This window comes from Anser brachyrhynchus (genome assembly GCF_964034855.1).
Source record: "Anser brachyrhynchus genome assembly, chromosome: 3".
NCBI lineage: Eukaryota > Metazoa > Chordata > Aves > Anseriformes > Anatidae > Anser > Anser brachyrhynchus.
In genome coordinates, this window is record NC_137696.1 from 109620043 (window position 1) to 109636132 (window position 16090).

At 40.6% G+C, this 16090-nt stretch overlaps 1 protein-coding gene across 1 annotated transcript in view; it reads right to left on the bottom strand.

The window, feature by feature from the left end:
* LOC308192403 (uncharacterized protein) overlaps positions 1-16090 on the bottom strand; it is a 173236-nt gene that overhangs the window by 11298 nt on the left and 145848 nt on the right. Inside the window, exons 12-14 of the mRNA XM_080585974.1 lie at positions 9092-9242; positions 7882-8010; positions 6507-6606 (exon numbers count right to left, since the gene is read on the bottom strand). Of these exons, the coding sequence (XP_080442100.1) occupies positions 6507-6606; positions 7882-8010; positions 9092-9168 (306 nt within the window). The 5' untranslated portion in view covers positions 9169-9242. The remainder of the gene's footprint in view (positions 1-6506; positions 6607-7881; positions 8011-9091; positions 9243-16090) is intronic.

The following is a 16090-nucleotide window of genomic DNA, read 5'->3' on the forward strand; positions in this document are numbered from 1 at the left end:
TCTAACAAGGTAATCCTGATTTGTGAGAGCCAGATTTACTCATTAAAGTAACATCCTATGCAAGTACCATAACATACTTATTGTTTCTTAGGTACATTAATAAAGTACCATTTTTAGATCATTTGTTAAAGAGTTCTGCAAATACTATTTAGAAAACTATTTTTAAAAAGGGAAAGAAAAAAAAAATATTTTGCTTTCTTAAGAGCTTCAAATTTTAAAGCTGAGCTATACATTCCCAGTAATGGTTTTGCTTCAGTACAGTAAGCAGGAGGGAAACAGGACTTACTCTCAACATTTCAATAGGCTTAGCACCTTCATTAACTAAGTGTTCCTCCACTGGTGCTCAGTTGGACACTTTTTTTTTTCTTTTTCATTCTGAGAAAAAAATAATTCTTGTTTGTGGCCCTACAATTGATCTCAGCACTTTGCAAAAATATGTACATAACTTTACTATTTCTCCCCTGTAAACCCTAGCCACCTTTCTCTGGATGGGTCGAGTGGTTGCAAACTACTTATCATCATCCTAGATCATTTATGCAACATTTATGCATCATCACTGACCTCCCTCTAGAAATGTGATTTTTTTGGTTTATACACAAAATCCTGTTTTCTAGAAGAATTTTTAGAATGATGGAAGTGATTGCCAATGCAAATAACAATCAAATGTTTCTGCTGCAAAAGAAATTACTTATTCTCAGATGTAACACCAATCTCATCTTATCTAAGTGCACATCGGGAATAATTCTCTCAATGCCACAGGTTATTCTGCTTTCTTGATCCTTGATGAAAATGATTGGTATGCTCCCCAGAACAGGTCTTGAGACATTTTTAAAGAAAGCACTTGACAAAGAGAGAGCAATCTTTGAAGAAAAAGAGCTTATAGAGAAAAAGAATTTTCCTTAAATGCAAAGGAGGTAGAGAAGGGTAATGTATTTCTCAAAGGCCCAGTAACGGAATGCACAGCTTTTCACTCCTAGGTCACTAGTTCAGATATAGCTGAGGTTGTCAGTCATCAGAAGTGGTAAGTCTAGGCTTAGATACTGGTAGGCTGCAAATATCCAAGAGGCAGAGTGATTATTTACAGCAACACAGGAGACTGAATGGAGGGAAAATAAGGAGAAATTAATGTTAGCTTTCAAAATTACATGAAGACACATCTCTAGATAGAATACAGCTAAGAGAAATCCTATCTTCAGGGTGAGGTGGACTAGTGACCTAACAGCTGTTTTCTACAAGATGCTTTCAGATCTAATAGGACTATTGCTGCACTCAGGTCAAATGTAAATTTTCCCTAGACTAACTTAGAATATTGCTGCTGTCCTTCTTTCAAATACTCAAAGCTCCTCTGTCACCCAATCCGTAAAAAATTAATCATCTGTGGTGGGTAGGTTCAGAATGGCTGGCAAGGTTCATTATTAAGTCTTTTTTAATTAAAATATGACAATTAAATTCAATACTTAAAATATCATTACTAAGTTCATTATTTTGAAGTTATTCCAAGTGTCACTGAATCTCAAGGATTATAGAGCTAACCTATGTATTCTATATCACCATCAACACCATTGCTTTCACTTTTTATTGTCTTCTTTCAAGTTGCATGTAGCCTCTTCAGGCCTGGGGCTATGTTATCCTGTCAACTAACTAGTACATTGGATTCTGATACTGTCTGGGCTTTCAGGACACTGCTGTAGAACAAAACGCCATTGTGATCAATATCTGGAGAGCTATGACATTGCTAGATGAGAGCTTGGCTCAGTGACTCCATTAGCACCATCAATACACATCTAAATGGCCGTGTGAGCAGCTCTGTGATGTAGTAGAAGTCACTTCAGAAAAAATCATTGACTGACTTAGTGCACAGACACAGAACTGACAATTAAATGAACTAACAGCTTCAATTTACTTTCTGTGATTAATTCAAGCTACTGTGTAGCCATGCAGAATAACGGTAGGAGCAGCATGACCAAGCCTAAACCCCAGCTTCCATTTTGACACAGTCCCCCAACAGAGAATTTTTCTGTCAAGGGCAGTTAAGACATCTTAAAAATTATCTTTCTAAGTTAATCTTAAAGGTGCTCTTTCAGACACAAGGAAAAATATTTTGGCCAAAAAAAAGGTGGAACAATTACATGAAGCAGCTGTTGAGTGGGCAGCAGATCTTGTTTACAGTGGGCAAGGAAACCTTCTGCATCTCGTAGAGTCTACTGAGTATTTGCAGATAACCCATACCTGGGTCTGACTCACTGCTGTTTCACTTAGTGGCTATTTAAATCTGTGCAAAGACCGTGAAACTTGGTCACTCTGTGCAGACTTTTACAGCTACTTTGCACCCCGCCGAGCAGGTCCACAGTGCCAACGCAGCAGCTCGTGCCATTACTTGCAGTAAAACCTACATTTATAGCATGTTTTTCCATGATCCTCCTCATCCACTGTTTTTCTTCGTCCTGGATAGAGGAATGGTTTATTTACTTTTCATATCCTATCCTGTCTGAAAAGGGTATAACACTCTTTAAAACTGATAAAACAGTAAGTTGCACTGAAGTGGCTTTCTGAAACTCATCCAAGTTCTTCAGTACAATTGACGCTGTTTCCTTTTAACATAGAAGTGGCAGAGTTGAATAGACTCCCTGGAGACTCCACAGATATTTTCAGTAGTGACAAGAGCCCATCCCAAACATAACTTTCAATCTGTTCATCCCTCCTTGAATACTAAGTAGAGCCTTTTCTTCTTACAATGTACCAAAACTGCGTCTGTATAACAAAAACACCTCCAGCACTTCAATACCACCTGAATTGCTTTCTAAGATATGCATATTAATGCCACAATTATTCTCATTATTAGATGTAGATCGGTCTAAAAAGACTGTGTACTGCCTTTTATCTGACCAGCATAGGAAGTTCCACTAGGAGATGCACATTTGTGTCAGGGGCAGCATAGAGCATCTTGAAATTCAAAAGAAACTCTAATGAAGAAAGGATTCACCCAGAGGACAGTAGAGATTTTATGCAAGCCAGAAAGTGTTGGAGTCCTAAAAAAATAATCATTAAGTTCTAAAATAAAATGCCAACTTCATAGTAGATCTATATAACAGCATCAGTCAAAAGTAACTTCTGAGAAAATTTATACTTTTTTCATCAATGATTGATAGGCAACTATGTAAAAGAATTCCCTACCATTGGTCTTGTAATTCGTTTGTATAGACATCGGATCTCTGAGAATGCAGTGCAACTTCAGTCTTGGCAAAGCCATGGTTATTATCAGAGCAGTATCTTTGATTTTTCCAACAATTGTCTGCATATAATCTCATCTAAAATCTTACACTACAACAATAAAGTTTGGAGACTGTTTTTGTGGAGTTTATATTATTTTTTTCTTGGACTGCAAGATAATTCTAAAGAAAAGAAAACAATTAAGATGCATTGTTTGAGCATGATCACTCATTCAAATAAACACATCATTTACAGAACACATTTCTCTCACATTTCACATGCTCCAAGTTTATATGTGTGCACCCTCTTTCCAACAATTTGCATGCAATGTCTGAAAATTCTTCTATTAGAAGAATAAAACCCTACCTACAGACATGCTAGACCCCCTTCTAATGTCTTTTCAAAGGGAGATGGGTCTCAGGATAAAATGCAAGACATGAAAGGCAGGAAGATTGCACATAATTCTCTTGTGAAACAAGAGACATCATGCTCTGACAGCGCAGCCAGCCTTTCAGCATTGCTATACGTCTGCAATCCAGCCTGTCTTCAGTCCTGGAGCACAGCTGCAGTCCCAGGGGGTTCCTTCTCCCAGGCCCCTAACACCAGGTTGGTTCCTGGCTCTGACATCCTCGGCACCGGCCCTTCCACAGTTCCCCGCGTCCCAGCACCCCTTCCTCGCGTACGCATTGCAGTGCCGGGGGCTGATCACCCGCAGCACCTGGTGCAGAGGCACCGTGACAACTGCGCGTACCAAGGATGCAAGAGGGGTCTGAAGAATAACTTACTCTGACAGATAACAGAGCCAATTAAAAGCAGTGACATGATGCATGTGCAGTTCTACAGAAATCTATGACAAAGGAACAGAAGAGCAGTGTTATCCTGCTATCTCAGCTCAGAAGAGAATTTCTACTGACTTAGTGGGGCATTGTATCAGTCAAAGAGTAGCAAAGACACAGTATTCTGTGGTCCTATGAGATTTTGCAGTTGCATGACATATGCATTCAAAAGATAACAACTTCAGGTTCCTATTACTATGAATGCATTCAGCTATGTTTAATAGCAAGCACAGCATCATAAATATTTCTGAAACCATTTTGTTTATCTTCTAGCATTGAATTTGATATGACTAGAAACACTTCAAAATTTGTTAAAATAGTTTATAAGCCAAGTATTGTAACCATGGAAGCTCATGCAAATGCTCATGCACATGTACTTGAAAAACATGCATGTCACATTATATTTGGCATGATTATCGAGTGGCATTTAAACAGTGTAAAACTGGTTGTAAGAATAATTTAGAGTTGTACTGAACGGCTGTATTACTAAATATCATCATATTTTTTAAGACAGAAAGTACAGCATCTAATTCTAATTTTTAAATGATTGTTATTATTTATATGGACTTAGCTGTCCTCTGTCAAATAATCTCATACAGCCATTGACCCAAAAAATAATTGATCATCTAAACAACATAGAAAGGTTCGGTACACAACACAGCATCCTTTTTGCAGTTTGTGGACCTAAGATCAAGTGCTGTAGAACACCAGCAGTGAAAATTCAGAAAACGCACCTCCAAAGGAAATTAATTGTAATGACGGGCTGTCTAATTTGAGGATTGAAGCCTAAGCCAAATTGTGCCAGGAAACCAATCCTGATTTCTTCCTATTCTTGTTGTTTACTGGGGGTGAACAGGAGGTGCAGGGGGCGGATACTTCACTTTGCATACATTTTTTTACTTAATTCACAGTTCCCAGTTTACCACAAGTTTGACTTCAATGGGAGTAGTGACCAAAAAATGAGAGTTCAAATGCACAAATGACAGTTCATCCTCTGAGAGTTAAGCATTACACAGGATATTAACAACCAGCTTTTGTGAAACCTGACAGCAAAGGCTTTGTTGCGAATTGTTGAAAAGTGTGCACTACCTAGCCAATTAGCAGTGTTCACCCAGCCTCCTAAGGTCTTCACACATCCTGCTTGGAAAAGGGGTCTCAGTGCTATTTTCCCTCCTCCACATTCAAAAGCTATACCACCAGGAATCAAAACAATCCTCCCTCCTAACCTGCACTGAAGGAACTAATAATTTTTTTTATATATTATTTTTAAGTGTACCATGCTTTTTGACACCAAAAGCAACTTTCTCAAGAACAAGACAGGGTAACACATTTTGTGCCATGTCTTTAAGCCACTGAAGGACAAGATGCCTGAACAAGGAGTCACAGAGCCACAGGGTCACAGAGTGGCTGAGGTTGGCAGGACCTCTGGAGGCATCTGGCCCAGCGCCCTTGCTCCAGCAAGGACATCTAGAGCAGGTTGCCCAGGACCATGTCCAGATGTTTCCTGAATTACTCCAAGGAGGGAAACTCCACAGCTTCTCTGGGCAACCTGTGCCAGTGCTCGGTGCACTCACGCTGAAGAAAAGTTCCTCCTGATGTTCTTCCTCCTGTGTTTGTGCCTGTTTGAGTCCATAGCCAGACAGAAAGATGATAGGGAACAACCAGCTTGCATACTCGGCCAGGTGGCAAGACAAGCAGGCATTGCTATATGAGAAAACAGAAACTACTCCACACCTTTCTCTGCATAATCATGGGGTCCATACGCTTAGGGAACAGTTTTTCACTCCTTTAATGATCCTGTCATGAGGTTTGCGATAGAGACAGTTTTTGTGACAAGCTCAACTTGCTCCCTTCACACTCTCCTAGCCATATCAGGAGATCAGCCTCAATGTCTTTCATGATGGGCACACTATAAATAAATTACTGTGAAACTTCTGCAAACTGTCATCTCAAAAGGGCCAAAAAGCCTAATTTTTGTCATTATGGAAGCTTGGGGGCAGAAGTTTGAATCTTTGTTCTGTTATTTTTTTTTCCTCTGGTAAAATGTCAGTTTAATGTTTTTGGAAAGATTTTGCCTTTTTTTTTTTTTCTTTTTGTGGGCATATCATCAAAGCCTATTAGTGTAATACTTGCTATCGTTCATTTACTGGAGAAAACTCGTTAAACACATGTCACTTCAAAACTGCGTGACATAACATGAAATTAAAATGACCTTTATTTTGGCACACTTCTGCACTGAGTTAGGGTATTACTAAGTCCCAAGTGCTGTCTGTTTATGAATGCCAGTCAGGCTACTACTATGGCTCTAATGCGCTCAGAGATTGTGCAGCCTATGAACAACTGTAGCTAACTGCAAATATTGAAGTAACAGTGGGGTAAGATCTGCTACTTTGAGAAAATGGATTAATTTATGTTGAAAATCTGACCAAATAGAAGTGGAAGCATTGACCAATTACTCACTTTTGTCAGATGCTGTTTCGGTGTTTGGCCTCCTGTCTTGCAGTCCCTGAACTTGCATCTTGGGTCTAGGTTACTTCTTCCCATCCATATGGTTCTCACACTACATCCGTAAGAGTGACAGCTGAATGAGTCACGGTCATGCTTAACTTTAAGCACACAGGTGTCCAATTCTTGGTCTTAAAAATGCACATGACTGCATCATAAAAAAAAACACAGGCTACAACACAGAGCTTCAAAGCACTGCCACAGAGTGCACAGATGTGTACATCAACCCTCTTGCAGCCACCATCCCACTTTCAGGACCCAAGATAGCCAAACAAGAATCAAATTTCCACTCATTTCCTGAGGTTGCTCGACAACTTTGGACAGCATCAGATGAATGCTGTGGATCACTAAGTTTCTGTCCCCTGGACCTTTTAACACACATTCAGCCGTCTCCCTCTCACATCAGGGGACTCCTCCAGAAGAGGTGCCGAGCTCCAAGACAAAGACATGACTGATTCTTATATCTGTTCCAACAAGGGGCTCCATGGCTATTGCAAATGCAGCATTTCACTGTGTCCAACTGAGGTCCTTCTCCTGAGGCCTAACAACACAAAAGACATTTTGTAATAGCTCCCTTTGAAATCAAATTAGTAATGTTTCAAGGCATGACCCGTAAAGGGTTGCTGTCCAGAATCTACATGTGTTTGACAGATACATCTTCCACCTAACGGGCCTCTTCAAGAGTACAGATGGAATCAAGATGTGTGAACATAGCTCCAAAAAGAGAGCCATGGGATATCAGGATACACAGCAAAGCACTCTATCTCAACAGATGAAAAGGAAACAATACCAGATACAGTGTGAAATAGCTCACTCCAGCTGGTAGGCCAGATTCTGACACCATTATATAGGTGAGATTATTGCAGACGAAGATGCTATTCCATATGTGCAAAAGCTAGCAAAATATAGCCCAAAGTAAACTACAAAACCTTGTGCCAACTCCTTATAAAGGTCACACAAAGTCACAATCTCCTTTTCACATATGCTCATACACTGCAAAATGCAAAAAGTTGCTGTGGGCTGTAGTTCTGTATGCCCAGGTACGCTTACGGGCTGGAGATTAGAGTCTTCAGACAGCAGCTTATCTTTACCTACCTAGACAGTCTGTTAGCTGAAGGACTAAGCACAGTAACTTTTGCATGGTGTGTGTTTGGTTTGAAAGGGCTAATAAATATCAGGAGAGGACATTTTGGAGATATATATGCTAGTGTATCTCATGGCACAGAAACTGTGGGTCTTGAGGGTAAAACAAAATGAACTGAAAGGATAGAAAAGAAGATGAGTTTTCAAGTTTGCCATGATGTATTCGCTTATTTGCCAGAAAACTTACCACCCTATTGTCCTGAAGGGTGAACCTCTCTGGAGCAGGGGTGTGAAATGAGAACTTCTTCCCAGGGTGTATGATAATAGGAAACTGTTTGATAGCTGGCCTTTCCAAACACCCACAGGCCCCATTTGACTGTAGAGAAAATTAATTTAAAGCAAATTAATTTAAAACAACTTCCTAATGCAGGCCAGGCCTCAGCTTCATAACTCATTTTCACATGAATTCACAGACAAGAAAAAAAATCATGGTAGTGTATCAAAAAACCCTACAGCAGCCAAATAAAATGAAAAACTTGCTGGCAGGAACTCCACCATCTACTTCTTGCTGCCAGTGTCTCCTGCCTGAGAAGGGGACACAGCTAGGGATGAGCTACATGTATTTCAGAAGATGAAACAGAGTTCAAGGCAACTCCTATAAAAGATAGGCTGTGCAATCTACACTGTGTGTCAGAACCAGCCATTTCCGAAAAGAAACTAGATACTTTATGCTAAGACTAAGCAAAGCCTGGGAATGACAACAGCAGAGTGCACTGATGGTGCACTTACGTTAGACTCCCAATGGCTCATTTCTTCAATGACCTTCAAGTTCTGGCAGTGCTAACAAGAGGAACAGCAAACGTTTCAGGAAACGGAACAAATTTCTGCCTAATTACGAAAAGGACAGAGGAGCATGCAGTGCTCTTAGGCAGTTCTGAGATAAGGTTATAGCCACGACTTGGCCTAAGTTCTTATATATCAACATTTTCAGCTGCATTTGATTACATTAAAAAGCCATAAATCACTGATTAACGCACGTGATTTTCACACTGTTTTTCCAGGAAGTTACTTTAGTGAACAGGTAACTGTCACATTGATTACAGAACTAAATGAGAGTGCCATCCTGATAAACCTGGAGAATGACATCCCTATGAGATATGTGCAATACGAGACTCACATCCTGATATGAATGAACAACCCAAAAGAGGCTGGAATTCGGTTAACTCTCCATGTTCATACAAATCTTCCTGCTTGGGCTACCAAAGCAGTCAGTTGTCACCTTGGCTTTGGTCATTAATAGCAGTCCCTCAGGACAAGAGCAAGAAAACCAAATCATTACCACCAGAATTTGATGGTAAAAGACTTTGCACATGAATGCTACTGTGGCAGCAGCTCTCTCTCTTGGATTATAAACCTAGTTAAACCTTTGACTAAGAAGTTAATAAATGAATGGTAACCTGATCATTCTTATCAGTGTTTCTGTAACAGCAGCAGAGTAACAGCTTCCCATTGTGTCTGAAGCAGTAACTGGCATTCTTCATGTGATTGTGATTTGTAAATAAGCTTGGCCATGGAAACTGTGCAGTTGGAGTAATGGGTAAGAGGAAGCTTTAAAAAAAAAAATAAGAATAATAACATTAATTACACGTAGAACGGAAGCCCAAAGGCAATGATCAGCCTGTCTCACAGACTGTCACTCAGGTTAGGGAGTGTTAGTCAATGCTTATGCACTGAAATCTCCCCTAGAGTGGTACCTCTTTCTTTTCAGTCTATCATGACATATTTACAGCTTTGTCTCTCAGCAGTCTCTACTGAGACTCCAGGGATCCACACTGGCCCATCATGAGTTATTTTTCTTGTGCTACTACTGCGTAGAGCCAACAGAAGATATTCAGCAAGGAATTAAGTCTGTGTTAATGTGATTTCTGTCATCCCCCTATATCCTGGATTAGGTTAAACATACTCTTTTTTCCCCTTGCCTGCTTCAACTGTTTCCAAATATATATGGTGTAGAAGTAAGTTTGCATTATCTACATCTGTACTAGAAAATTGAACAAGCCTAGGACTGTGTAGGGGGATTACAGCTACTGGTTACAGATGATCCCTGTCCATTCTATTTAACCCTCTTAGCCTCCAGAACAAGATGGCCATGTACCTATACAGAATGGGGTCCTGGTTGGAGCTAATCCCTGAATGGCACCAATAAATTATTTGGGAGAGTCCTAGTTGGACCTGGCCAAAACCCAGCCAGGGACTTTTCTAGCACTTTAAGTGTATATAGACACTTTAAGTGTCTAGCACAATAGAGTGCTCGGGAACGTTTCCTGACATTATTTTTTAATTGAATATACATTGCTATAGAGAACAGAAAAGAAACCCAAATTTATAAAGAATCCAAAGTCTGGTGCTTTAGTTTTATATTTGTGCTTTATTTTGTTTTCATTTAAACTCCCTTTTTTTTCTCATACAGTCTAGGAAGCATATGAGGTACAGGAAGCATGTGAGCACATAAAATGGAACCTGTCAAATCCCATAATAAATGCTTCTTTGCAATCGTATCTGGTCTCTTCTTTCCTGACATACTCTTGTAGAACCACATTCACATATCTTGAACACCAAAATATGAAAAAATAACACATACTAGCAAAGAACCAGATCCCTCCTCACCAATGTTCCTACCAGCCAGTTCTTTGGTAAAAATCACCTTACAACCTTCCAAAATCACATCCTACTGATTTACAAAATTATTCTACACTCCTACGAACAACCTGATTAGCTGTAAATGTATTATCAAAACTAACTCATTATATTAGACACAGGAAACACTACAGGTATGTAAATTATACAATCACTTCCATAAAGGATACAACTTACTCAAACCAGAAGGGGTCTAACTGCCTTTAAGTCCTTCATGGAGTAAAACAGACTGAGCCTCTCCTACGGCAGTAGCCTAAACTGTATCATTTAGCAGATCTAAACCAGAAATTGAGTCATATTAGAGAGCATGGGAGCATTTACAGGACAGAGTGCCACAATCCTTGTCTGAGTGTGACAGGTCCCACTCTAAGGTCACTGGTTACTGGGTTATTCAAGCATTCACTGTTGATGCAAAGTTAATCTGTTCCTGCTCAGTTGTGCACCTAGGCCACATCATTCCTCAGTTTCACCATTCTTTCTCAAACAGATACACAGGCAAAAGGACAGTGGTTTCAAGTCTTTACAAAAGGGAAAAGTTCTGCTCAGAAACAAAAATCCCTCCCTAGTATTACCTAGTAGCAGTAACTCCAAGATTCTGAGACCACATTTAGCTTTACGGAATAAAACATAACAAGCTGTCAAAATGTGCATAAAAAAATTAGAGCCATTATTCCAGCTCAGAGTTCTGGGGACATAAACAATCCTCTTGAAGTTCGCTGTGACATATTTTGCAGTGGGAGCCAGTCATTAGCATTACCTCTTGTATGCAGAGAGCTGTACATGCATTCTGCCTTAGGAGCTGGCACCGCAGCGCAGAAATCAACAGGCCTGCCTTGGAATAGAAAAGAAAACAGTCCAGGGCCAATTCCCTGCCCCTGAGCACAAGTTTGATGGCACAGCTCGTGTCCATATGGCTAAACTCTCTCCTTCTGCTCGCTCCCCAAAGAGTTGTCCTCATCCATATCTGCCTGCTTGGAATAGCCCCTGGCTCGTGCTGCTGCCTTAAGCCGTATTCATGTGCCACCAGGGAGAGCACTGGCTGGCACTAGCATCATACTAGGGAGAATGCTAACAGTTAAACACCACAGATCACTAATGTTACTGCTCCTGACCCTGTCTATTTTACTAACACATATACAGCCTGGAACTTCTGCTAAAATATTATTCTAAAACATGTTTACTTTCTCATAAGTGACTTTCAGTTGCATAATAGGAAATGCAGTAAGTGAGGTCCAAAAAAAGGCATGAGGAATTAAGACATACATACATTTTGTGTGCACAGGGACATAAAGATGCTGTACCAGGTGAGGCCACAGCACACAAACTTAGGAAAAGTATGAGATCAGGGTAAGCATGCCATATTTCCTCAGTACACTGCCCTGCAGCAGCCTGTGATTCATGGACTTCCTGAACCAAAAGTGGGATTTGGGTATTCAACAGCCCTCAGGATTCTTATGAAAGAAAATGAACTCTGGACTTAAATGCTGCATAATTAAAAAGTCAGCGACAATAGGCTTTAGCAATATGAATTATAAACAAGGGGCAAATCTATTCATTCAGAAAATGTGTTTTACATCAAAAGGACATCAAAACAAGGATGAACAAGAGTATTGTCATTACAAGACTGCATCAAGGTGAAAGCTACAATCTCTAAGAGCAAAATGGCACTGACATCCTCACAGAAGGCCTTTGCTTGGGCTCAGTGCACATGAAGCAAAAACAAAACAAGTTTCATAGTGTACTCTAGGCAGAACCTGCTGTGATAGAAATCCAAATGAACGGCTAGTAACTCAGTGGCAAAGTGTAGGATCCTTTCTATTTAGAAACTGATAATTTCTATCGCATAGTTTTCTCCTGACATTTTTTTGTTTGTCCCTTTAAGGGTTTGCAAAGTCTTCATGACAGCTGTGTCTTTGGGTCCTTATGGGTATTTCTGAGCTACTTTCTAAATCCATATTAGGAGCTGAGGCAGCCACGGCAATAAGAAGAACTTTTCCATTCCTGAGTGGGAAATTCCATGAGATAAAACATTCTTGCATTTTGTCCAGCAGAAATACTGTATTTCCACTGAAAATGCCATACTAATAAACTCACTATATTTTTTCTAGAAATAAATAGGGCAAAAAACTTCTGACCTCTCTCTCTGTCTCCCCTTTTTTTTCTCCCCCCTTCTGCTCTGCTCTTCATCAAAGTGTGAGGAAGTTGGTCAAAACAAAAATCTAAATGCATTTTTTCCTCCTAATAATAAAGTAATGGATATCCCCTTACTTTTGCCATGATGTATCAAAAACATACTGAAGGAGGAAAACCATCCTGCTTTCCAAAACTTGATGTTGACCACTGATCAGTGTATCCCTATGAGGAAGAAGTCAAGAAAAGGGGACAGGAGACCTGCATGGATGAGCAAGAAGCTCCTGGCAAAACTCAATCAGAAGAAAGTACACAGAATGTGGGATAAAGGACAGGCCTCTTGGGAGGAATATAGGAATTTTGTCAGAGTATGCAGAGATGCAATGAGGAAGGCTAAAGTCCATTTGGAATTAAATCTGGCAAGGAACATCAAGGACAACAAGAACAGCTTCTCCAAATACATCCTTAACAAAAAAAAAAAAAAAGACTAGGGAAAATGTGAGCCCACTGCTGAAATGGGGTGGGTGCCCTCGTGATGAAGGATACAGAAAAGATGGTTAATGAATGTCTTCTTTTATTCAGTCTTTACAGCTAATACTAGCCCTCAGGAATCCCAGACCCTAGATAAAAGAGAAAGTCTGTAGAAGGGAAAACTTTCCATCAGTCAAGGATCAGGTTAGAGATCATTTAGGCAAACTTGACACCCACAAATGCATGGGCCCCAATGGGATGCACCCATGAAAGCTGAAGGAGTGAGCAGATGTTACTGATAGGCCACTCTCCAACATCTCTGAAAGGTCATGGAGAACAGAGGAGGTGCCTGAAGACTGGAAGAAAGCCAAAGTCACTCCAGTCTTCAAAAAGGGCAAGAAGGAGGACCCAGGAAATTACATGCCAGTCAGCCTCACCTGCATCTCTGGAAAGGTGAAACAGCTCATCCTGAAGATCATCTCTAAGCATGTGAAGGAAAAGAAGATGATCAGGTCAGCATGGATTACCAAGAGGAAATCATGATTAATCACTCTGACAGCCTTCTACGATGGAATGACTGGTTGGGTAGATGAGTGGAGAGCAGTGGATGTCGTCTACCTTGACTTCAGAAAGGTTTTCAACACTGTCTCCCACAACATCCTCTTAGGTAAGCTCAGGAAGTGTAGGTTAAATGAGTGGACAGTGAGTGGTGCAGTCTAGTTTGAGACCTGTAGCTAGTGGTGTCTCCCAGTGGTCATTACCGGATCCAGTCCTGTTCAACTTATTTGTCAGTGATTTGGAGATGGAACAGAGTGCACCCTCAGCAAGTTTGCTGATGATACAACACTAGGAGGAGTAGCTGATACAGAAGGCTGTGCTACTATTCAGAGAGACCTGGGCAGGCTGGAGAGTTGGGTGGAGAGGAACCTCATGAAGTTTAACAAAGGCAAGAGCAGGGTCCTGCACCTAAGGAGGAATAACCCTATGCACCACATGGGTTTATGAAAGGCAGGTCCTCCTTAACTATCCTGATCTCCTTCTATGACAATATGACCTGCTTAGTAGATGAGGGAAAGGCTGTAGTTGTTGTTAACCAGACTTTATTAAAGCTCTGGCGAGGCCACACCTCAAGTACTGTCCTCAGTTTTGGGGCCCTCACTAGAAGAAGGACATTGAGGCCCTGAAGCGTGTCCAGAGAAGGGCGGTGAAGCTGGTGAAGAGTCTAGAGAATAAGTCTTATAAGGAGTGGCTGAGGGAACTGGAGTTGTTTAGCCTAGAGAAAAGGAGGATCAGGAGAGACCTTATTGCTCTCTACAACTACCTCAAAGGAGGATATAGAGATGTGGGGACTGGTCTCTTCTCCCAAGCAACAAGGGATAGGACAAGAAGAAATGGTATCAAGTTGTACCAGGGGAGGTTCAGGCTGGATATTAGGAAAAATTTCTTTACTGAAAGGGTTGTGAGACATTGGAAGAGGCTGTCCAGGGAAGTAGATGGGGGTATATACCTAGGGTTATTTAAAAAGCTATGTAGATGTGATGATTAGGGATATGGTTTAGTGGTAGACCTGGCAGTGCTAGGTTAACAATTGGGCTTGATGGTCTTGGAGCTCTTTTCCAAACTAAATGATTCTAAGATTCTAAATACATTTAGGGAGGGTGTTGAGAGGATGGAGCCAGACTCTTTTCATTGGTGTCAAGTGACAAGATAAGAAGCAATGGGCACAAACTGAAAACTAGCAAGTTTCATCTGAATATGAGGAAAAACTTTTTTACTCTGAAGATGGCAGAGTGCTGGAACAGACTGCCTGGAGAGGTGGTGGAATCTCCTTCTCTGGAGATATTCAAAACCTGCCTGAATGTGATCCTTTGCAACCTGCTCTAGGTAACACTGCTTGAGCAGGGAGGTTGGACTAGATGATCTCCAGAGGTCCCTTCCAACCTCAACCAGTCTGATTCTGTGACACTGTGAGAGGAAACATTCCCTAGAAACTTACCTAGTACTAAAAGGTTCTTGCCTTGTACTTACAGCTCAGTCACAGCCACGCAGGTGCAAGTTTTAACATCTGTGATCTGACTCCCTCTGAGACTTCCCCTTTACATCCATGTACTTTGTAAACATGACACGAGAGTTATTGCAATATTTTTATTTGGGAAATTAGGGAATTAGCAATTAAGCTGGAGCTGGAGACAGAGCCATTTTGACTAGGATACAAATTAAGTTGAATGCAGCCTTCAGCCAAATTTGGAAAGGAGGTTTAAGGTTCTGCAAGACAGAATTCCCATATTCTACGTATCACTATGTGATTTATAGTAGAGGAAGGCTGGTTATGTCATTTGATTTTGTTCTGCCAAAGATGTCCTAAACTATAAAATGGTGACAGTAGTACTGCCAACCTCACAGGGCTCCTGTGAGGACAATAAACTGATTTGCAGTGCTCCTACACCAGGCACATATTAAATGAAGGGTAAGGCAACCCACCACCACCCTATGGCCTCCTCATATGTCAGAGAAGCATACAGGGCTCCTGGTATGCAAATCATTCTCATTTCTAAATACTGTTGTTACTGATTACCAGCTATTCAAAGGAGCAAACAACAAGCTGACAGTTTTGCCAGCAAAAGCCATGTAAGAAATTCTGGGATCACTAGATACTGGCAAGGGCAATACAAGAAACACAGTATCCCAAGACACACAGGAAGGACTAGGATGGGATCGATTTTATCAGCCAACAAACTTCATACAATTGCCACTACCCATAAAGGTGCTGATTATAATATCATTTATACCTAGTAAATTAGATTTCCTTTCACCAAGAGGAACAATCTTTGCTCTGGTGCTCTACTCTGGATTGCGAGGAAAGTAGGGAACCATACAAGCCAATAAGGAAAGATCTGTGATTATTTTCTTAACCCAAGTCAGAATTGATCTGGCTTCCTCAGATCACTTATCACCTTCAGATCAGAACACAGCCACTATATTAATGCAACACATAAAAATACCGTGCTTACAGTTATATGTGCAAGTCTAAATTAAATATGGTAAGGGGAAGAAGGGAGTACAGGGCAAATGAATCTAATAAAATCAGATCAGAACACATTTGGATTACAAAGGATTTCAGAAAAAAAATCAAGGAGAAAAAAAGTGTAAAATGATTC